This window comes from Colobus angolensis, unplaced genomic scaffold, assembly GCF_000951035.1.
Source record: "Colobus angolensis palliatus isolate OR3802 unplaced genomic scaffold, Cang.pa_1.0 Scaffold302, whole genome shotgun sequence".
NCBI lineage: Eukaryota > Metazoa > Chordata > Mammalia > Primates > Cercopithecidae > Colobus > Colobus angolensis.
Window position 1 is genome coordinate 532,765 of NW_012116289.1, and position 23,889 is coordinate 556,653.

Below are 23,889 nucleotides of genomic sequence, written 5' to 3' on the forward strand. Positions count from 1 at the left end.
TTTTGTACAAAACTGTTGGGAAAGTTTTATATTATTTATATTTACATTATTGCATAGACCTTTCTGTCTGAATAACTTTTATTTGACAAATAATTCTTCATATTGTTTTAGGATGGGGGCTAGGGCATGAGAGCTAAAACAAATAATCGCTAAAGCACTTTACCTCTCTAAGTACATTCCATTTTCTATATCATTATATTTTTGTATATATTCTTATATTATCACTTGAGTGTAAGCTACTTTAAGGTAGGATCCATATCTGATTCACCTTTTTGGAAAAAAAAATCACAGTATTTAGTGTGTCTTGTACTAGTTGGCTCTAAATAAATACTTTTAAAATAAATGACTGTATAGACTCAAATTTAAACTATTTATAGACAACGATATTTAAAATTAGGATGAATGTGTGGATAAACATACTACTTCATCACCATTACTCTACAGTTTTGAGATTTGTGCTGCTCCCCTGCTTTTATCTTAGCTTGATAACTGTGAAAAATGACACTTAACATTGAATGATGTACAGCTCTGTCATTCCAGATGCAATTCTAAATATTTTTTTTCTCCAGACTTGATTTCTATTGGAAGAAAATAGAAATAGAAATCTAGCATGTGGACCTTCTGGAGCTGTTTCATATCCATTGACGGTCCTGATCAAGAGAGAAATAAATAACCATGTCTTAAAATAGTGAAGTTTCTGGGTGGTCCTGAAAAATTCAAAGTAATTAAAGGGAGGAGAGAAAAAAAGAAAGAAAAGAAACCTGTACTGCTTTTCACTTAAATCTGTGGTTTCATGTATTTTTAGACACTTTTTTCCTTGAGTTCAGTTATTCCTTGTTCTTTGAGATTGTTAAGAACACATCATTGTCAGGTGAGGAGTTGATACCTTTAGCTTACTCATATGGTTCTTCTCTTGTCCTAGGTGGCAATAAAAGTTTTCTCAGACTCTGTCAAATATGTGGGCACTTGAGGAGTCTTATGTGACGCATTGTGTTGTGTGTCTTGATAATAGGAGTGGCTGTCCAAGTATTCTCAATGATGAGTGCCTGCAATGAGTGTTTGTACTTCAGACTCCTTGGAATCATGTCTGACCATTGTTATGTTTTCAGGAGCCATAGTGTCCAAAGGCTATAACCATATGTCAGTTACAGTAGTCTCTGAAGGTGCTTAAAGCTTTGGTGGACTCTTATAAAAGTTTGACCTAACCAAACTGGCACAGAGCATTGTGCTTTTATTATTATTATTATGATGCAGTAAAATCTCATTTGATTATATGCAGATTATTCATTTGGATAAAGAAGCTGATTTAAATTTTGGTTCGTAAATATGTTAATTATGACCATGAATCTTCTAGGGGAAGAAGTCGTTTCTGAAGCCCAGTAAAGTAAAAGGAGCCTAAGCAGACCTAATGATAACAGATTGAAAGATAAACACAACGAAATGGGAAATAAGGGCTCTGGGCCACAGTGGTCAAGTGTGGTATTTACAGCTATATAGTCCTGAATTATATTACAGCTCCCACTTTTAATAATTATGACATTTTCAGTGAAGTACCTTCAATCTAAATCCTCAGTTGGAAGTTATAATACCCCCTCATAGGGTAGTTGAGAGAATTAACTGAAATAATATTTGTAAGATTCTCAGCACATAAGAGGTCTAAAATAGTTTTTTTTTTTCTTTTTTTGATGGAGTCTTGCTCTGTTGCCCAGGCTAGAGTGCAGTGATGTGATCTCAGCTCACTGCAACCTTCGCCTCCCGGATTCAAGTGATTCTCCTGCCTCAGCCTCCCAAGTAGCTGGGATTACAGGTGCCTGCCACCACGTCCAACTAATTTTTATATTTTTACAAAATACAAAACGTGGTTTCACCATCTTGGCCAGGCTGGTCTCGAACTTCTGACCTTGTGATCCATCTGCCTCTGCCTCCCAAGGTGCTGGGATTACAGGTGTGAGCCACTGCGCCCAGCCCCAAAATAGTTTTTACTTCTGTTGCTGTTGCTGCTATTCCTGCTGCTGTTATTCAAGTGAACCCGCAAAGAAAAGATAAACTTTAGAGAGAGCTCTCACAAGTAAGAATATTGGTATGGGATTAACTGCCTGCATTTGCTAAATATGTCTCATTAAATCTTAGTAAGCACCTGGCAAGGGAAATATTGTCCTGGTTTTTTACTGATGAGGGAACTGAGATACAGAGAACTAAAATAATTTTCCCAGAGACATTAAGCTTATGTTTAAAGCTTAAATTTTCCCAGAGACGTAAAGCCACAGTCTAGGTCTTCTGATTTCTAAACCAAGGTACTTTCATGGCCCATACTTCCCCTTTTGTGGAAATATATAAATAAGTGCAAGTCATAGTGTGAGATGGTGAATAAGTGAAGGCTCAGTGTTGCAGGCCACATAGCTAATGACCGCAGAGGAAAAGGCAGCCTTAAACTCAGGGCTTATCTTTCTTGGGCCTCCATTGTCCCCTGGATCTTGACCCGGGAATTTGTCACTATGATGTTAGCTTTCCTGTGCCTTCAAAGGAATGGTTTTTATATGTTCTTTTCCAGTTGTTCTCACTGGGAAATCTGGTCCAAGTGATGTAATTTACCACCAGCAGAAACAGCTTTCTCCTGGAATTGTATTATCAATTTGATTTTCCAGTCTTTAATTTTTTTTTGTAAGTTGCTTCTGAGTAATGCAGGTAACTGGAAACTTTTGCTTGAACTAAACTTTAATGCTTAGTCAAGGTGACTGGCTCCATCAGACATCATTAGTATTTTGCTTTGTTTTGAAACTGACGATCGCCATCCAGGATCACATTTTATACTACTTCAGGTAATCTACTTTGTGTTCCTCCATCTAAAGAATTTGGGGTTGGAATGGGAGTACAGGTCAAATATAAATGTTCCTGGGAAAACATAAGCTTACAAAAGGGACCAGAATGGGTTGGTTTGCAGCAACTTTGTGCTTTCTGCTTGCACCGCAGCCGAACTCTCTGAAGGTCTCTTAGCTTATATTTGTTACAGAGGTTTTAGATTTTCATCCATTTCATCCAATAGGATGCAGTGTGCTTGATTTTCCACAAAATGGTGTGGATAAACCTGCACACTGGTCTACTTTTGGTTGAAATCTCAATTAAATTTTTACTGCTTGTGAGTTGTGACAAAGATACGGAGAATTCCAAAAGTCCAATAGATTGTTTCCATTTAAAATAAAAAGGAATGATACTGGGGAATGAGAGTTAGTAGATTACATGTAGAATTTTCTTCATTTTATGATGAGTTGAAAAAATCAGAGCTGATTTTTTTCAGTGCTTTATTTTATAAAAACATTGAATATGATTTTAAACTTAAGATGCCATATAGACAATACAACTTGCTTTCATTTTTATTTTATTTTATTTTCTATTTTACATTCAAAGGGCTGTTTTATTTTTCAAAGGTGAATTGCTCAACATTTTGAGCCCTCTTTGCATGACAGGGGGATTTCACTGATTACAATCAAGCAAATAATATTTGGAAATAATCTGAACCTAGATAGATCCTGAAAAGGCCCTATACTTTCCATGATACATAGTTTAGAACTAAAGTACAAAGTTTTATTTGTTCTGGGGTTTACAATGACCCATTATACAATTAGTTTTAGCATATTTAAATATAATCTAATACAACACCATACAAAGTAAGAACCGTAATGTTCTGTGGATCAGTTATAAATACCAAACACTTTTCATTGTGAATCCTTTACATCTATTGGAGAGGAAATTTTTTCCCTTTAATACAGTTTGTTATTAAGGTAAATGAATATGATATGAATGTTGTTTCACCTTCAAATATATAATGCAAGATGGGCCATTTCTGAGAGTCTTCTCTTTTCACTTGAAATCTGGACTCCTGCCACAATATCTACGTTTGTTCTTTTAACAGGTCTCGTGGTTTTTGTTTGTTTGTTTTTGTTTTTTAACCTTTTCTCACTCCCTTAGAGTTAACTGGGTGCACATTTGGTAATCAATGTTACTGTGGCATTTTGTGGTTTTTCCCTATACCACTGTAGTTAAGGATGTGGTACTGTTTCTATTATAAACATAGGTTTGCAGAAGTTTATAATTTGTTTGGAAAAAAGTTTAAGGTTATTACTTGGAACTTTAGATTTCAATGACATACTTCTATTTTCTGACTTTTAAAAAAGTAGGATTGAGTAAATTTGCTCATTTCATAGTATCTTCCACTTAAGATTTCAGAGTGCCGTACCATTTATATAAGATTGGCATAATGAGTAGCGTTATTGCTGTTTTGTGGAGACTGCACGTGTACCCTAGACAGATGAAATGAGTTATCTAAGATCACACAGTGAAGGGGCAGATGAGGTGAATGAGGTTAAGTCAGAACCCAGGAGCCTCAGGACAGCTATCATCAACTCAACTGTTTTGATTCACAGGTGGCATGGGAATACTTTCTTAGTTTATTTTGTGCTTTGGTTACTTTTGTCAGTACCCTAGGAAATTAACTTTACAAGTGTGGTCAAACTTTCTACTTCCTCCTGTTTCTGATAAGCCACTTGCTTGATCTGGTATTTAGGCCTATTGACCAGTGGAGACTAGCAGGGTAGTAAAGCAAAGCAGTCAGAAATTCAGCTGTGGCTCTCTGGACTCTGGATAGCAAGAAGCATAGCTCAGCTGAATTCAGTCAGGAGGAGCAGACTAGGCAAGGCCAGGTCCTTGAATTTAAAGAGCTGGCTCACAGAAAAAGGGCACACCAGCAATCATACTGGTACACAAAGGCATCTGGGACCAGCATGGAATGTAGAAGCCTCTGCACAGGCTGGCAAGATGTGGAAGCAGAGAACTGGGGAGCCGTATTGGGGGATGTATACAGCAGGCAACTTGGCACTGGAGAAGTCAGGTAGCAGGTAGGCCCTCGGCCCCTGGGTCCAGTTCCTTGGAGGGATCTTGCAGAAGCTAGGCAGCTATCTATCAAGGAGTGACACTTTCAGCAGGCTCCCAAAGCAAGGGCTCTGGTAGAGGACTTGGGTAAAGCCAAGGTCTGGAAACAAAGGAAAACCCAATTATCAATACTAGACTAGACAAAGTAAACCAAAAAATCCCCACAAACCCAATGGATAAGTTAACTTCCAATAACGACAAGGGCTGTGGAGAAGATGAAATAGAGTAACATGCACATTTAACTAACTCCTTCTCCCTTCTCTTCCCTCCCCTCCCCTCTGGTCCCCTTCCCTTCTCTTACATCTGTCCCTTCCCTTCCCCAGTTCCCTCCCACTCCCCCAGCACTGTTGTTTTCTGAAAGCCATACACACAGGTCAACCTGGAATTTACAGCAAATTGTGGATTTGAGAACTATAACAAAAATCAATTCTCACTGAAGAGCGCACGCTCAATTCCAGAAATGTTTAGTGCTGTATTTCCCAAATTAAGGTTTTCTTTTACTCTCACAATATAAGACAAAAATACTAGTACGATTGATATTCATCTTTAAAGGTTAAAGGTTAGGTATGTGCATGTAGTATGTGTATGTATTTAGACATTAAAACTGAACATTAGCGTTACCAATTTAAGAGCTATGAATAAAGGTAATGGACTCAAATACCAAAAAGCTGTTTAAAGTATCTTGCCTTTAAGGTACTTCTCACACCTGAGATTCTAGATTCCACAGTTTTATTTCACATTTCCATAGGTAAGTATGCTACATGTTTGATCAGTGAATTATCACATTGTATTTTTATTTAACAAAACTCTCAAAGGCTCTTTTTTTGTCTCAGAGATATTCCTTTTAGTCTTATATTTGAATTTATGTATCAATTCAGTCCCTCCAAGTAATAACTGTATTTTAGTGGCAGTCTTTCTAAAGTACTGGCATCATGCCTCATTTATATTAAAGAAGTATCCCATGCCAAATACCTAAACATGACATGGTTTTAGACTTGATCTGCAAGTTGGCATTAGGAAAAGAAATTGTGTAGTACTCTGTATTAACTAAATGTCATATCTACTTAAATTATCTAATATGTTACAGTAATCTATTTATGATACAGTAGTTTCCTTAAATGAATGAGAGTAGGAACTATTTTAATGCTGAAATGACCACAGAGCATACAAATGCCAAATTATATTCAAAGGATTTTTTCTTCTTATACTCCAGAGGTCTTCGTCAATGACTCCAATTGAAAACATGTCCTCTCCAATGATGTCTGGGTTACTATTTTGTCTTCATTTACCTCTTCCCATTATTACTGAAATAACAAGGTCAATTCTCGATATTAGTCTAGTTTAGATTTTGGTAGTAGTAAAGAGATGTCTTTGTAACAACCAGTGGTTTATTATTCTTTAGTGGTTTGGGGTAAGAAGCTGTTTTTATGGTCTTTTGGGTCTCTTGAATCTCTTGAAAGGATTTTCAAGATGACTTTAAAATCATTTACTTTTTTCCTAATTTGCCTAGTGACCCCTACAGGGCCAATAGAAGTGGGCCAATAGAGTGAAAAGTCCCAATTAACCAATTATGGCAATCAGTGGGAAGTTCTCTAGATGAAACATGTAGAGTCTGCATTTTGATCTGAAGAACCAACCGCAGGCCAGACACGGTGGTTCATGCCTGTAATCCTAGCACTTTTGGAGGCCGAAGCAGGCAGATCATCTGAGGTCAGGAGTTCAAGACCAGCCTGGCCAACACGGTGAAACCCCATCTCTACTAAAAATGCAAAAATTAGCCAGGTATGGCGACACCTGCCTGTAATCCCAGCTACTCAGGAGGCTGAAGCAGGAGAATCGCTTGAACCTGGGAGGCAGAATTTGCAGTGAGCTGAGATTATGCCATTGCACTCCAGCCTGGGCGACAAGAGCAAAACTCTGTCTCAATAAAGAGAGATAGAGAGAGAGAGAACTTCATAAACCTAGAAGAAGAGACATGGCAAGTGTGGCAAAGACCTGGGGCTTAGTTGTCTGTGCACTCAATGTGAATCAAGAGTGTAATCCAACTGCCAAGAGAGCAGAGGCAACTGGAGGCCAGGCTGGCAGGAGAATTCCTAGAAAAAAGGAGGGCTGTGGGATACCTACATTCCCAGCCACAGCCCTGTGTTTTGGGGTCACTCGGGGGTTCTCTACTTAGCTGTATAAATTTGTAAGTGTTTCAAATTGGAGCTCATTTAAAGGAGAGTGGTCACAATGGAGAAAAAACTTGAAACTCTGTGTTAGGAAGAACTAGAGGAACTAGGATGTTTATTCTGGAGGAGAGGGTACAGAATTGCTGTCTTCACAGATAAAACAGGCTGTCATGTAGAAGAGAGGTTAGATTTATTCTGCATGACTCTGGAGGGTAGAAGAAGGGCCAATGGGACAGACTTTGACTCAGTGTGGGAATAGTTTTCTGTTGGTTACACATGTCCCTGAAAGGAGTGAACTGCCTCAAAAAGTAGTGATTTTGGACTTGAAGACAGCTATGCCTAGGCAGATGGTTGCTATTGTATAAATGATCCTGGGAAACCCCCCATGAGACTAGACATAAAGATCTCCAAAGCTCTCCCAACTTTAAGGCCCTGGTTTTATATCTCACCATCTCTCTGTCCAACAAACATATTTCTTGACCATCCTCTGTATACCAAGAATAGTGTGGGGATGTGGAGAACTCCAGGCACTCTCACGGAAAATCAGACATGCAAACAGCACCCACATCACAGGATGACAAGAGCTGTGATGCATCTGAATGTGTGAAGTCTCAGAGCCCCAAAGAGGGGTCACCTATCAGCCCTTGGATGGCAGTGCCTGAGCAAGTCATTAAGTGGGAGTTGGCCAGATAAAGAGTAGAGGTTAGGGCATTGCAGCATGAGCGCTGGCCATGTGCAGAGGCCTAAGGGAGAGACAGTGTGGGTGCAGGTGGATGGGAATAGAATACAATGGAGCAAGAGCTGGAGCAGAAAGTTCCTTAAATGCCAGTATGACTGTTTGAATTTAGGAGTTTGTATTAGTCTGTTCTTATGCTGCTATAAGGAAATACCTGAAACTGGGTAATTTATAAAGAAAAGGGGTTTAATTGACTCACAGTTCTGCGTGGCTGGGGAGTCGTCGGGAAACTTATCGTCATTGCAGAAGGAACCTCTTCACAGGGCAGCAGGAGAGAGAACGAGTGCCAGCAGGGGAAATGCCAGATGCTTATTCAACCATCAGATCTCATGAGAACTCACTATCACAAGAACAGCATGGGGGTAGCCACCTCCATGATTCAGTTACCTCCCACTGAGTCCCTCCCATGACACGTGGGGATTATGGGAACTACAAAATGAAGATGTGGGTGGGGACACAGCCAACAGCCAAACCATATCAGAGTTGAAGCTTGGAAGTAACCTCATCTGATTTGCATATTTGAGCGGTGGCTCAAATGATAAGTTTGAGGATGGAATGAGGGGTTCCAGAGGAACCTTCTCTCTGAGTCTCAAGTCTCTTACCTCTAATATAAGGGACTTGCACTATTCCGCAGTATTCCATGATCGTAAATTCATTTCTTGTCTTTCTTTATAATTGTATTGGATGGTCAGGCCCATGGTGCTCTAGGCCTTACCAGCCTTTGTGTACAGATGGAGTCACATTCGCAGCAACACCCAGATTTCACTCATGCTTAGCGTCCCTGTTGTGCTTCTTAGGACCTCCAGATCCCCATAAAGATCTTACCCAGTTATTCCTGGAGCCTCTGGGGATGCCTAAAGGGAGCTCCTAAACTGACCCCTCCTGCTCATTACCTCATACTCCTTGTTGCCAGTGTTAGCTGAACCCACCTGAGGGTGGTGCCTCCCCATGCCAGTCCTGCTGGTGCCAGTGCTCTCCATGACAATGCTGAGGTCCCTGCCTAGTGCTGACGTTCCTGGAATTGTAGCTGTCACTGCACTTTTCTAGGTTTTTCACTGCAGCACAGTCACACTGTTCCCCCAAAAAGTGGGGGCAATGGCCTACTTCCTTTGGGTCATTTACTGTCAACTGGGCAGTGAGCAGTACTAGGCAGGTCCTGTGTTTCACAGGATCCTTCTTGAAATAGCTCATTTGTTTCTACCTATAATCCCAAGGCTGTGGAACCAGTACCTGAGGGAGACACCAGGATTTTCTCGCCATTCCAGTTTCCCCCAGGGTATCCAAAGGTCCTCCCACTCCTGGCCCGCTTTCCTTTAGCTGAAGATTAGAAAGATAAGGCAAAACAAACTATAATCCTGGCAGCTTTACACACCAGATCATCAAACAGACCCATGCCTGAGACTCTTTTTGTTGTTACTCATTACTCTATGCCTGGCTCAGGGCTAAACCCTTCTCATAGATCTCCAACCCTCGGAGGGACATTAACATCCTCATTTGTAGATGAGGATGAGGCTAAGAGGAATTAAGTAACTTGCTCAAGGTCAAACAGGTGACAGAGCTAGAATTCCAAACCAGCCTAGTCTGGAATATTCCAGATACCACAGTCTTCACAGGTCCCCAACACTTGAACATAAACAATCAATAATCTGCATAATACATCAAGCGCCCACTTTTCTCATTGTCATCTTTGTATTAATTCAAAATTGGCTTTTGTATCCAGGGCTGGGAAGAAACGGTGGATGCCGCCATTTCCCACCTGTTGAAGACTTGCCTGTCGAAGAGTTCAAAGGAGCAGGCTTTGAACCTCAACAGCCAGCTGAACATACCCAAAGACACAAGCCAACTGAAGAAACATATCACCTTGCTCTGCGATAGATTAGCCAAAGGTGGCCGTCTCTGCCTGAGTACCGATGCCGCAGCCCCACAGACCATGGTCATGCCAGGTAAGAGCTCTGTCCACACTCCCTAAACACAATTATACTTCTCCCAAATTAAAGGAATTGCCTGTGGTTGTATTTGGGGTTTACATTTCATATTAAAGTGACAATAGCCAAGGCAATTGATTTCGTGTTTCCCCTCTGACATCCCAGGGTAACCCCCTTGAATAAATATTCTTGAGATGTTTGCTTGCTAGACATTTCTAGAATGGTATGTCTTTTTTCTTCTCTCTGCTTTTAAATATACGATCGATTTTGTTTGGCTTCTAACCAATAAAAAGTGGATTAGAGGATAAAACTGTTTTTAAGAAAAAGTTTTACTAAATGTGATCTCGCGATACAATATTTCATAAATGTAAATAGCATGATACAAGCAACTAATGTAATCCAGATGAGTCCAGTCTCTTCTGCTGTTTGTTTGGCTTGTGGTCATCAGAATAAGGGGGAAAGAGACAAAGTGAAAGGTGGGGATCAAGAGATGTGAGCAGGCTTCAGAGCCCAGGCACCCATGGGCCAGCATGGAGAGAGATTCCACTTTCCCCTCCATGGACAGTCAGTGATGGTCATGGGCACTTAGGGCTGCCCTTCCCATGGTCATAGGGGCTGAGAAGTCAGTCATGCAACCCTCAGGTCTCTTAGGGGCAGCAGTTCCCAAGTCCTGCTTCCCTCTTCCTAGCCTGTCTGTGGCAGCAGCAAGGAGCATTACATCAATGAATTTATTGATGCGGCAGCTGTAGCATCTCTTTCCTCCTACAGCAAGAACCATAGTGTGGGAAGTGGTGTGGTTTTCTCTTCTTCCTTCTTACATGCCTTTTCTTTGCCTCCCTGCCCCCATTCCCTTTCTGGTAGTCTTGCTGTTGCTTCCTTTTCCCTCTCAATCAGCATTTGTAGAAGTGAAAAGGAATGCAAGTGAAATTGTAGAAGATAAACATGGAGACAGCATAGCATAATCTAATAGGCACAGACTCTGGGGACAGACAGAACAATGTTTGGATCCTGCCTCTTTTTATCTGTTACTACTTATATGACCCTGGGTATGTTACTTTCTTTTTCTAGAATCTTCATGTCTTCCTTTAGAAAGTGAATGTAATAATGCTTGCCCGGCTGCTGGGGCCTTATGAGTTTATCAAGCACTTAGCACAATGCTTGGAACAGAGACACTCTCAAAAAATTCAAGCTATAATTACTATCATTGTTATGGATATATGCATGATTCAGCCTTTATATTTGAAAGTGGAAAAATAGCTGGTTTGGGGTTATGGATTCTATATTCTATGATTTGAATATCTTTACCTCAACTATACATAGGTAGAAGCCAACTTTATTCCAGAGGAATATTTTTTATTTAGCCTTTTATAATAGAAACGCCTTTCCATAGAGAAATAGTTCTAACATTGTTTGCTTTCATTTAGAACCTCTTTATCTCACCCTGTAACATCCTTTTAACTGTTCCACTTGTCCATCTTCTGTCCACTGTTACAGGATTGTTTTCTTAAGAGATATTTAGGCTTAATGAGATAGTAAATGAAAACTATTCATTATAATAAGTATCAGTTTATGACCCTCCCTGCTTGCCCACAGGAAAAACAAAGGAGACTTGAGGGAAGAGGACAGATATATTAATTTAAAAAAAGGAGAGAGAGAGAAAATTTGAAGAGGGATGGGATGGCACACCTGATTGGCTGATTACCCGTGAGTTCAGGCTGCAGCAACCCTGAATCCTCTTCTTAGGTCTCTGTCTGAGCTTTCCTGTTCAGGGATCCCCAGATCCCTGTCTTAGTCGTTTTTGTTTAAGTAACTAGATTTGTAAGTAACATAAGGGCTGTGTCCATATCTAGGATGTGGAACATTTTAAAACCTCAGTGCAAAGTTTTTGAATGTATGGAAGGAAGGGACAGAGAAAGAAGGAAAAGAAGGAAGGGAGAAAGAAATGAAGAAAAGAAGAAAGATGGACAGTGTGTTTGTTCACAGGCCAGGGGGCCATCAGCCAGATTCATGCTTGGTCTAGCTGAGTTCATTCTGTTGGAGAGATTTAGGCTGTGTGCATGTGCATCAGGGTCACAGTCGCAATGCCTTGCCTTTACTTGCCAACGACCCACTTGCCACCCTGTGGTTGAGTGGTTCTCCCTCCCACTTGTCTTGATCTAATCAGGATAGTGAGGTTTTAAAAAATTGTTAAATTAGCACTTGTTGTCATTAACAAGCTTAATTATTGCCTATAATACTTTTCTTCCCTATAACTCAGATTTTTCACATGCCTTATCTCTGTATTAGCATATTTTTGAGGTAGAAGAAACATGTAGAATTATTGCTGTCTTAAAATAGAAAGTGGAGGCAGGAAAATTGAAATCTCTTGCCTGGAGTTACATGGTTACTGGAAGGGTTAGGTCTAGAATCCAAATCTCCCAGCCCACTGTGCTTCCCTCTAGACCACACAGACCACAGTGGTAAATCTGTTTTTAGCCAGAGCCTCCTCCTGTGTAAGCTATTCTTGATTCGGCCTTCCCCCCGCCCTGCCCACACCCCCCCACCCCACTTAAATTGGCCTAGCACTGTGAAAGGAAAAGGGCAGAAAATAGTTTCACACAGTCTCTTTGCTTTGCTTTGCTATGAGAAATATATTAAAGATTTATCTTATATTTGTTTTGTGCTTAATTTTTATTATGTCCAAAGGTAACGTGATAACATTGTCATGAATATTTCTTATTAAGAAATACTGTGAGGAGTTATTTTTGCTTCAAGCCTGTAATTGTGCAGTTTACAATGTTGGTTTAGCTCCAATCATTGTATCAGAGTATACAAAGTGACATATTAGAAAGGACTGGATAACTGAATACATAAGCATACAAGCTTTTCTTGCAGAGATGATTTTTTTTAAGATTTAGATGGGACCTTAGAAATCGTCTGGTTCATCTCCCTCACTTAACAGCTGAGGTAACGAAGGCCTAAGAAGGTGAAGTGAATAAGTGCTCAGTATTAAAAGGCAGGAGTGTGTGTAATTTTGCCATGTTCCCTATTAAATTGCAGATGGGTAAACATCTCAGAATAAAAAACCCTTGGTCTTTCCTAGCCTCATGACTTTATGAGCCCAGCACTTTGGATGCACCCTTTTTTCGCTCTAGCGAAGGCCGTGGTGACAACATCCTCCCTGGTGTCCAGAGTTTGAAAATCTTTCCCAGTGGGAATTACCTTATGAACTTCTTTGCCTCACATTTCTCCTGCTTGACTTTACCAATTCTCTATCGGTTTTTCCCTTAACCTTTTCTGGTGAACTTTTTATTGTTGTTGCAGAGCCATCAAATTTATTTCTCTCATCTGCAGTTCTGGTGTTCACATCTTTCTGCTGGTGAATATAGCTTGTAAGGAATCTACTTTCATTAAATATCTGTTTTCCAATCTCAGCGGTATGCATTCTACTCTTAGAGCAGAAGTCACAGAGAGCCACCTGGTTTGTGCATTTTAAAGATCTGAATGTAAGTGATTTAGTGGTCTAGCTGGCCTTTTCATGCATATATGTTCCCAACCTTCTCCCTGCAGCTGCCTAGGACTAAAAGACTTGCTGTATTTTGCAGGAGGCTTCCTTTTGTAACCTCAGTATCTAGGACAATATTTCAGTAGCCCCAATTATGGCGAAGATTTGAACCTCTCAAGCATATATGCAAAACTTAATGTATACATGAGTGGGCCTAACTCATGATATTTGAAGTCTTATTATTTTAACCTCATGAACACTGGAGTTTTTGTCACCTCTATGCTTTTCTTAAACTTAATTTCAACTAGGTGATACCTTGCCCAAGAAGTGATATAGGTAAGTGAAGGCCCATCAGATAGAAGCTTGGAAAACAAATGCTATAGGCACCACACTGGGCAGGCATAGAAAGTTGGGCAAGGAAAAGATGTGTAAAGACAATTCAGGCTAATCAGGTGCCTCAAGTGAATATTCTCTTAATGTGATCAAATGACTTCACATTTCATAATGGGCCGTAGCTTCAGCTGTATTTTCTTTCACACTGCCAGATTCCTGGGCTAAAAGGAAGCCAAGAGGAGGGAGTAAAAGGAAGCAAAGAAGGTTTGATAAATAAGATTAGGTATCTTATATAATCCATATCTTTTCATAGATATGGATTTAAAAAGTTTTCATTTTGAGATGTGGTAGGGACCACCCAGGAATTAGCATTTTGTGCATCTTTATTGTATTAAGTGGACAGGAGAAAAGACACAGTATGAATCTGAATACAGAGTATAAATGTGAGTAAGATATCTATTCCAGCCTTTTGAGAGAGAGATTTTAAATTCTCTTTAGTGTTTAAATCTTGAGTTAATGACCTTTGGCCTTAAGGATTTGATATTATTTTGAGGCTACTTCCAATTGGCCCATTTAAACCGAATTTAAATTTAATTCTCCCAGGTCTCACTTAGATGCTTGATAAGACATTTGGTGTTTACTTTCATAGTTGTCAGTGTGATTTAACTGTTGGTTTTACGCTTTGAGGTTTTATAAGTTTGAAGTCATTCTTTAAGGAAATTTAGATGAATTAAATATACAAAAATGGCTTCTGAGCCTGTTTTTCCTACAGAGAATACAATACTTTATCTTGACATTTAAAAAAAAAAAAAAAAAAAAAAAAAAGGGAGTGAGTTCCAAAATGGGAAAATGCTATTGTGAAGTGAACTTCACATCAGAAATATATGGGTTCCAGAGCTAAGCTGACCAGTTATATGATATGGAACAAGTACTTAGTCTGTCCACTTCTTTGTTTTCTCAACTATAAATAGGAAAAATAATGATACTTCATTATAGATTTGTTGACCAAATTAAATATAGTAGTACATGGAAAATGCTTAGCAAGTACCTGACACATAGCAAATTCTCACTAAATGTGAGCTTCTCTTAGTAATAATGATGAATACTATTGTAAAATCCCAAAGGAACTTGGGAGAACTTGACAAAAGGATTCTAGAGTTCAATTCAAAGAATACGATTATAAGATTATACAGGTGTTAGGCTCCAGCCCAAGCAGAGGTCTGACGTGAATTGATGGGGTAGTGGGTAGCTGAAAGAACACTTGGGAGACCACAGGTAGGTGGGACGTGGCTTTATTCAGCAACTCACTCACACTGTTGGTGCTGGATTTATGCACCTCCCAGACAATAGTGGCTCAGAGCCAGGTGATGAGTCCTCCCATGTTATGGCTACATAGGTATAACTATATAATGCACGGGATTGTGTGCCTGCACTCCAATCCTGCTGTGTCATGCTGTGCCGGATGTGTACCTTGGGCTATACTTGACTGCAGTGTAAAATTTGCATTTTCAGATTATTCATTATTAAGCAAAAGTGAATGACAATAGTGTACACTCAACTTTGGCCTTACAGGCACCTTTACAGAAAGGATCCTTTTAAGAAAAACTATTCCAAGGCATGATCTGTTTTCCTAGCAGTCTCTCTTAGTCCTTCAATATGTAAGTCATTTTCATTAGAAACAGCTATCATGTCATCATTGTGGTCTGTTTTCTTTTCTTTATTGTCAACTGAACTGACTGCCAGATTTTCACTGGTCACTGGCCTTGCATGTGACAGGCACAGTTCTCCATTAACACTTTAACTGCGTTAAACCTGACATAATTTGCAAGATTTGTAGTTTTCCTCTGCAGCCAGTTCATGTTGTATTTGCAGTAATTTCCTACAGTCAGTGAGGGATTAACCAATAGAATGTTGGTAGCAGTTAGAGATTCATCTAGCGTTAAATGCAGGAGGATATTTGAGTACAGACTAATTTTATAAGTGGTCAGTTAGTTTTTGAGTGCATATCTTTGTGTTATGTTTTGCTTTTCTATGATTACAGCAACTGGGATAATTAAAACTTCCTTAAGCATGAGGATCCACCCTCTTCCCTTCAATTATATATGTAAAAACTTAGAATGTGTTAACATTAACTCTAACCACATGTGCTAATGTGGCATTTCAAAGCAATGAAGAGAGGACAAGATGAATTAGGTTAAAAATAGTGTTGGAAACTGGCCAACCATTTGGAGAGAAGAAATAGATTCCCTACCTCATCCCATATCACACAATACATTTCAGACAAATAAGGTATTTAAATTCAAAAAAAGAAATTTCATAAATCACAGAAGGATATAAAGGATACATTGATATGGAAGCAGGATAGACCTTTCTATGTAAGTTAGCAAAGGCAGTAAACACAATACTGAGCTTTAGTTATAGACTTCTCAAAATTGGGTCCAGAAGAATATAAACCAAGGTGTGTATTAATGATAACTATCCCTGCATGTTAGAATTACAGGTGGCATCTGAGTCTCCTCTTGCTCTTTCTCTTCTGTATATTTTGTACATTTTCTGAAAATGACATATATAACTTTTGTAAAAAGGGCCTGTGATAGAAAGAACCAACAGGAAAACAACTATATAATTGTATCCGAAATGGTGGTAAGGAAACAACAAGGGCCAATTCATAAATCAGGAAAATTAATTTTTTTTCAAAAGGAAGTAAGTTATTAAGAGGGCAATGACCATGTGTTTATGGAGCTTGTTTGTATTTCAGTTCTCATGAACTAACCCAAGTCCTTTGCAGGACTGCAGAAATGTGCACAGCTGCTTTATAGTTTCTGTCCCCTCCCATCTCTGTATCTCCTCTTGAGCACAGGCCAAGTCATTCAAGTTATTGATCTCTATGTTTCACTTTGTCAAAGTGATTCCATAATTTCACACTTTGCTTATAATCCACTTTACTACTTTGCAGCATTTTACAATGAGACAGTTCTCCTCATATACCATTCTCATTCCTTGGCTTCTCTAGTCTGCTCTGTGGCTTCTTACTCCCTTTTCTGTCTCCTGACTATTGGTTTTTCCATCTTCATGCTCCCCTGGACAGTCTCATCCAGCTACCACCGTAATTCCTATACCTTCTGGTTGGCCTCTCTTCCAAGCTCCACATGTCTCCACCAGTACTCCTTCAGGCAATTCCACATGCCTGAAGGAAACTCACCCCCTTCTGTGTGTCTGATCTCGGTGGATCATGTTACTCAGTGCCCAGACCAGGGGCCTCAAGAGACAACCTTGACTCTCTGCTTCTCTTACTTTCCATATTCAGCCAGTCACCAAGACCTGATGATGCTGCCTCCCAAATATATCTCTTTTCATGGCCCACACTGCTATTTCCAACCCAGATGCCCTTCAATCAATGATAACACTCTGATCACTTATTTAGACTGTTAAAATGACTTATCGGTAATCTCCCTGTGTTAATATTCTTTCTTCATTTTCAGTGCTACCATAAAAAATATGACTATTTGTAGCAGTGTTATAGCCAAACAGTAGAAATAATCCAAATATCCATCAACTGATAAATGGATAATAAATGTGGTATATCCATACAATAGAATATTATTTAATAATAAAAATAACTGAAGTTCTGATACATACTACAACATGGATAAACATTAAAAACATTATGGTAAGTGAAAGAAACCAGTCAGAAAGACCTCATATTATTATAAGGCCATTCATATAAAATGTCCAGAATAGGCAAATTCAAGGCGACAGAAAGTATGTTATGTTATGTTAGTGGTTGCCTAGGATTAGGAGTAGGGGAATGAGAAATGATAGCTACTGGGTACAGAGTTTCCTTTTGGGTAAGAAAAATGTTCTGAAATTAGATTGTGGTGATGTGACTATACTAAAAACCATTGTGTATTTTAAAAGGGTAAGTTATATATGAATTACATACATCTCAATAAACTTGTTTAAAAACAACATTTTTTAGTGTAAAGATAAAACATGTTCTTTGTATATATTTAGAAAATTCAGATGAACCAAAAGAAGAAAATTTATTTATTTTTTATTTTTCCATAAGTTATTGGTGTACAGGTGGTATTTGGTAACATGAGTAAGTTCTTCAGTGGTGATTTGTGAGATTTTGGTGCACCCATCACCCATGTATACACTGTACCATATTTGTAGTCTTTTATCCCTCGCCCTCCTCCCACCCTTCCCCCAAGTGCCAAAGTCTATTGTATCATTCTTATGTATTTGTGTCCTCATAGCTTAGCTGCCATATATCAGTGAAAACATGATGTTTGGTTTTCCATTCCTGAGTTACATCACTTAGAATAATAGTCTCCAGTCTCATCCAGGTCACTGCAAATGCTGTTAATTCATTCCTTTTTATGCCTGCATAGTATTCCATTATATATATATATGTGTGTGTGTGTGTGTGTGTGTATGTATGTGTGTGTATATATGTATATACGTGTGTATATATACATATACACACACACACCTCACAGTTTCTTTATCCACTTGTTGATTGATGGGCATTTGGGTTGGTTCCATGATTTTGCAGTTGTGAATTGTGCTGCTATAAACATGCATGTGCAAGTATCTTTTTCAAATAATAACTTCTTTTCGTCTGGGTAGACACCCAGTAGTGGGATTGCTGGATCAAATGATAGTTCTACTTTTAGTTCTTTAAGGAATCTCCACACTATTTCCATAGTGGTTGTACTAGTTTACATTCCCACCGGCAGTGTAAAAGTGTTCCCTGTTTACTGCATCCACGCCAATGTCTGCTGTTTTTTGATTATGGCCATTCTTGCAGGAGTAAGGTGGTATTTCATTGTGGTTTTGATTTGCATTTCCCTGATCATTAGTGATGTTGACCATTTTTTCGTAGGTTTGTTGGCCATTTGTATATCTTTTTTTTTTGAGATTGTCTATTCGTGTCCTTAGCCTACTTTTTGATGGGATTGGTTTTTTTTTTTTTTCTTACTGATTTGCTTTTGTTGTAGATTCTGGATATTACTCCCTTGTCAGATGTATAGATTGTGAAGATTTTCTCCCACTCTGTGAGTTGTCTGTTTACTGTGCTGACTGTTCCTTTTGCCATGCAAAAGCTCTTTAGTTTAATTAGATTCCAGCTATTTATATTTGTTTTTATTGCATTTGCTTTTGGGTTTTTGGTCATGAAACCCCTGCCTAAGCCAATGTCTAGATGTTTCTGCTGAGAAATCTGCTGTTAATTTTATGGGTTTTCCTTTATAGGGTACCAGTGTTTCTGTCTCATAGCTCTTAAGATTCTTTCCTTAGTCTTAACTTTGTGTAATCTGATGACAATGTGCATAGGTGAAGATCTTTTTGCGCTGAATTTCCCAGGTGTTCTTTGAGCTTCTTGTAGTTGGTCTAGGTCTCTCACAAGGACAGGGAAGTTTTCCTTGATTACTCCCCCAAACATCTTTTCCAGGCTTTTAGAATTCTCTTCTTCCTCAGGTATACCAATTTTTCTTAGGTTTGTTTGTTTAACATAATCCCAGACTTCTTGGAGGCTTTGTTCATATTTTCTTATTCTTTTTTCTTTGTCTTTGTTGGATTGGGTTAATTCAAAGACCTTGTCTTTGAGCTCTGATTTTTTTTCTTCTCTTTGTTCAGTTCTGTTTCTGAGACTTCCCAGAGCATTTTGTATTTCTGAAAGTGCGTCCAAAGTTTCTTGAATTTTTGATTGTTTTTTCTTTAAGCTGTCTATTTCCATGAATATTTTTCCTTTCACTTCTTATATCATTTTTTGGATTTCCTTGCATTGGGCTTTGTCTTTCTCTGGTCCCTCCCTGATTAGCTTAATAACTAACCTCCTGAATTCTTTTTCGGGTAAATCAGGGATTTCTTCTTGGTTTGCTAGTGAGCCAGTGTGATTTTTTTGGGAACATTGAAGAGCCTTGTTTTGTCACATTACCGGTGCTGGTTTTCTGATTGCTTCTCATTTGGGTAGGCTCTGTCAGAGGGAAGGTCTATGGCTGAAAGCTGTTGTTCAGGTTCTTTTGTCCTGTGGGGTGTTCTCTTGATGTAGTACTCTTCCCCTTTTCCTATGGATGTGGCTTCCTGTGTGCTGAACTACAGTGATTGTTGTCTCTCTTCTGGGTCTTAGCCACCGAGCAAGTCTACCTGGCTCTGGGCTGGTACTGCGGATTGTCTGCACAAAGTCCTGTGATGTGAACCATCTGTGGGTCTCTTAGCTGTGAATACCAGTGCCTGTTCCAGTGGAGGTGGTGGAGAGTTCAGTGGACTCCATGAAGGTCCTTAGCTTTGGTGGTTTAATGCTCTATTTTTGTGCTGGTTGGCCTCCTGCCAGGAGGTGGTACTTTCCAGAAAGCATCAGCTGTAGTAGTGTGGAGAGGAACTGGCAGCGGTTGGGGCCCTAGAACTCCCACGATTATATGCCCTTTGTCTTCCACTACCAGGGTGGGTAGGGAGAGACCACTAGGTGGGGGTGGGACTAGGTGTGTCTGAGCTCAGGCTGTCATTGAGGGGGTCTTGCTGCAGCTACTGTCCGGGATGGGAGCAAGATTCCCAGGTCACTAGAGTTGTGTACCTAGGAGGATTATGACTGCCCCTGCTGAGTCATGCAGGTTGTCAGGGAAGTGGGGAAAAGCCAGGAGTCACAGGCTTCACCCAGATCCCATGCAAACTGAAGGGCTGGTCTCACACCCATCATGCCCCTGCCAACAGCCGCAAGTCTCTTTCCAGGAGGAGGGTGAGACAGGCTTGAAAATTTGCCTGAGACTATCCACTTCCCAGCTGCGAGAGAAAAGGACTTTAGTTCTTCCCCTGCCTGTGAAGTCTGCATGCCCAATTTGTGCCCTCCCTGGAGTTCTGACCAGGAGGCTTCTCGCCCCTGGCCCTTCTCATTCAAATTATTACAAAGTTCACCTAGAGAATTCCTTCTCCCCATGGAGTGTTACTCCTTGTTCCTCTGGCACCCCTCCCAATGGATCCCTGTGGTGCCAGGCAGAAATGGGCTGCTTGGGGAACCAGCAAGCTCCTAGGGCCTTTCTGCTGCTTCCTGTACCCCTATATTTTGCTTGGCTCTCTAACTTGACTCAGCTTCAAGTAAAGTCAGAAACTTCTGCAAACAGAACTTCAGCTTCTGCAGTGGGGTGTGTGTGTTCGGGACAGGAGGGTCTCCCTTTCCCACTTCTGCGGTTGGGGCACTCACAGTATTTTGGGTGTCTTCCAGGTCTTGCTTCCTTGAGAGGGTCTGTGGGTCCTCTCGGGATTGCTGGTTTGTAATGCAAGCTTACCCTGCTCCTCTGTGTGGAGCTGCAATCTAGTCCTGCCTCCCGTCTATCATGATCCCCCGAATCGAAAACTTAAAATCATTAATAATCTAACCATTCTGAAATAGATATAAATCCAACTATTATTCAGTATATGTAAATGTTTGTATATGTGTATACACGCACTAGGTATGTCTTTGTATCCATATCCTTCTAGACTTTTTTCTTTGCATATGTGTACATTCTGTTTTATAAAAATTGGATCATACTGTACCTACTGCTTTATAATCCATTTTTTAAACTTGCATTATTTCATTGTTCAATAGCATACATTATTTTAAAAGCTACATACTTAACCAGTCCTCTTTTGTCAAACATATAAACTGTTTCTGATATTGGTATGTATACAATTACCTAATGAATATTTTTGTAGCTAAATCTGTATGCATCCTGATGAATTTATACTTTTCCATGAATATGAATTGGAGCTGGTTATGTTACTTCCCTGCTTTAAAAGATTTTATAGTTCCCTGCTATCTTCCATATCAAATTGAAATTTCTAAGCCTGAAATACTATGTTATTTACATAGAAATACTATGTTCTTTTACTAGAATGTTATTTTTCTGGCCATATCTTCTACATTTTCTTCCTTAAGACCTTTTACTGATATTGAAATATTCATTATTCTCCACATACACCATGCATTTCAAGTTTCTGTGCTTTTAAAGAGTTTCCTTGGCCCGGAGAGGCAGTCTTGACCTGGTGGTAAAATTACCACTAATTTCTGAAGACCCAGCTGAAATGGTGTTCCACAATGCTTTCCCTGATCCTCCTCCTGGAACTCTTAGTAAATTTTTCGTCTGTGCTTCCTGGTCCTCTGAGCATATGGCTGTTATAGTACTTACATCATATAGTACAATCATTTAATACATTGATTCCATACCTCACCCTCAGGTAGAAGATGTTGGATTGTATTCTATTCTTCTTTATGACCTCAGTACCCAACTTGTGCCGCACATGCAGACACACACACACACATAGTTCATGCCCACCATGTATTCTTTAAAGTTTTTTGTTTTGAAATAATTATTGACTTGTGGGAAGATGCAAAAATAATACATAGAATCTCATATACTCTTCACTCAGCTTCCCCTAATGGTGACAGTTACAGAGCTAATGTTTGGGGGCAAGAAGAGGACTGTATAGAGAGCAGTGAATTTTAAGAAATTCACGTAAGAGGTGGTGTCACCCCATCAAAGACAGCAGAAGGTCAGGAAGGATCTGTCCGTAACTAGAAGAAAAAATATGGGAAAGCAAATGGAAGAAAAAGTAGGCTATTCTCAGGGTTTTTATTTCTTCCCTTTTTGTTTTTCCCTTAAAAGACATTTAGAGATGTTTGAAGTTCAGGTGGTGTAGCAAGATGAGAGTGCCAAAATCCAACGTTTGTGTTAAATTGAAAACTTTTGGGAGGCAGAAAGAATAATCTAGAATATACATAGATTGAAGGAAGTTAGCAGTTTAGAAGAGAAAAAGTGGGAACCTAGGTATATGATGGGTATACATGAAAATCTTTTTTAAAAAGGAAAGCTTAGTGAAGTCTGGCCACATAGGCTTTAGAGAAGTAAAGTTTTAAATAATGGTTTTTGACAGAGCAGGAGGAGTAAATGGTCAGGTTATAATTAAATCACATTAAAGTTGATTTGCAGTAGCCATTGTGGAAAGGACAAGGCCAGCCATTTAGCAATTGTGCAGCTGTTTATTTTTCTGGAGCCATAGCTTTTTACTTTCATAGTTCTCTTACCTCCTTGTTTTGAAACATTATTGTTTCAAAATTGTTTTGAAAATCAAGCTATAGTTTATAAATAAAGAAATGCTCAGTTATTAATAGTATGTTCACTCTTGTCCAGTGTAACAGGGAGTCCATAATGAGATGAATGGAAGATTAATGGAAATATATTTAAATCTAGGATTAGAGTTGGATTTGACAGAAGAAGCAATTAGGAGCAACTGTAGGGGAAGGTCTACCATCAAAGACCTCATAGAAAAACATTCTCCCTGTGTGTACTTAGCAAATACTTGTTGATAGACATGCTGGCTGGTAACTAATTACAATGTGATGACCAAAGACCAGCTTCTTGGAAGTAGGGTTGTTAATACAGGAATAGAATACCAGGGGAGTTTGAGTAATTTCCTTCTCTGCAGATGTTTATACTAATGTGGATACTCAATAGCCTAAAGATAATTGTGGGAAAAATCTGTCTAAAAGTAGGGGGATAAATTAAATAGCTTTTAAAGGACATCACTATTCTTATTTCTTTAATTGTCGTGTGGACAACTCTGTAAAATGCCCATTTTTTTCCTCAATTTTATATTCTTTTCTTTAAATTATACTGTAAGTTTTGGGGTACGTGTGCACAACCTGCAGGTTTGTTACATATGTATACATGTGCCATGTTGGTGTGCTGCACCCATTAACTCGTCATTTACATTAGGTATATCTCCTAATGCTATCCCTCCCCCTCCCCCCTCCCCCCACCCCATGACAGGCCCCGGTGTATGATGTTCCCCTTCCTGTGTCCAAGTGTTCTCATTGTTCAGTTTCCACCTCTGAGTGAGAACATACAGTGTTTGGTTTTCTGTTCTTGCGATAGTTTGCTGAGAATGATGATTTCCAGCTACATCCATGTCCCTACAAAGGACATGAATTCATCCTTTTTTGTGACTGCATAGTTATCCATGGTATATATGTGCCACATTTTCTTAATGCAATCTGTCATTGATGGACATTTGGGTTGGTTCCAAATATTTGCTATTGTGAATAGTGCCACAATAAACATACGTGTGCATGTGTCTTTATAGCAGCATTATTTATAATCCTTTGGATATATACACAGTAATGGGATGGCTGGGTCAAATGGTATTTCTAGTTCCAGATCCTTGAGGATTCACCACACCGTCTTCCATGATGGTTGAACTAGTTTACAGTCTCACCAACAGTTTAAAAGTGTTCCTATTTCTCCACATCCTCTCCAGCACCTGTTGTTTCCTGAC

General features: G+C 39.4%; 1 protein-coding gene across 4 annotated transcripts in view; it reads left to right on the forward strand.

The window, feature by feature from the left end:
• The window catches only part of BBS9 (Bardet-Biedl syndrome 9), a 503,584-nt gene that overhangs the window by 409,214 nt on the left and 70,481 nt on the right, over positions 1-23,889 (forward strand). For all 4 annotated transcript variants that reach the window (XM_011950130.1, XM_011950131.1, XM_011950132.1 and 1 more), the window contains one exon: positions 9,554-9,776. In XM_011950130.1, the coding sequence (XP_011805520.1) occupies positions 9,554-9,776 (223 nt within the window). The remainder of the gene's footprint in view (positions 1-9,553; positions 9,777-23,889) is intronic.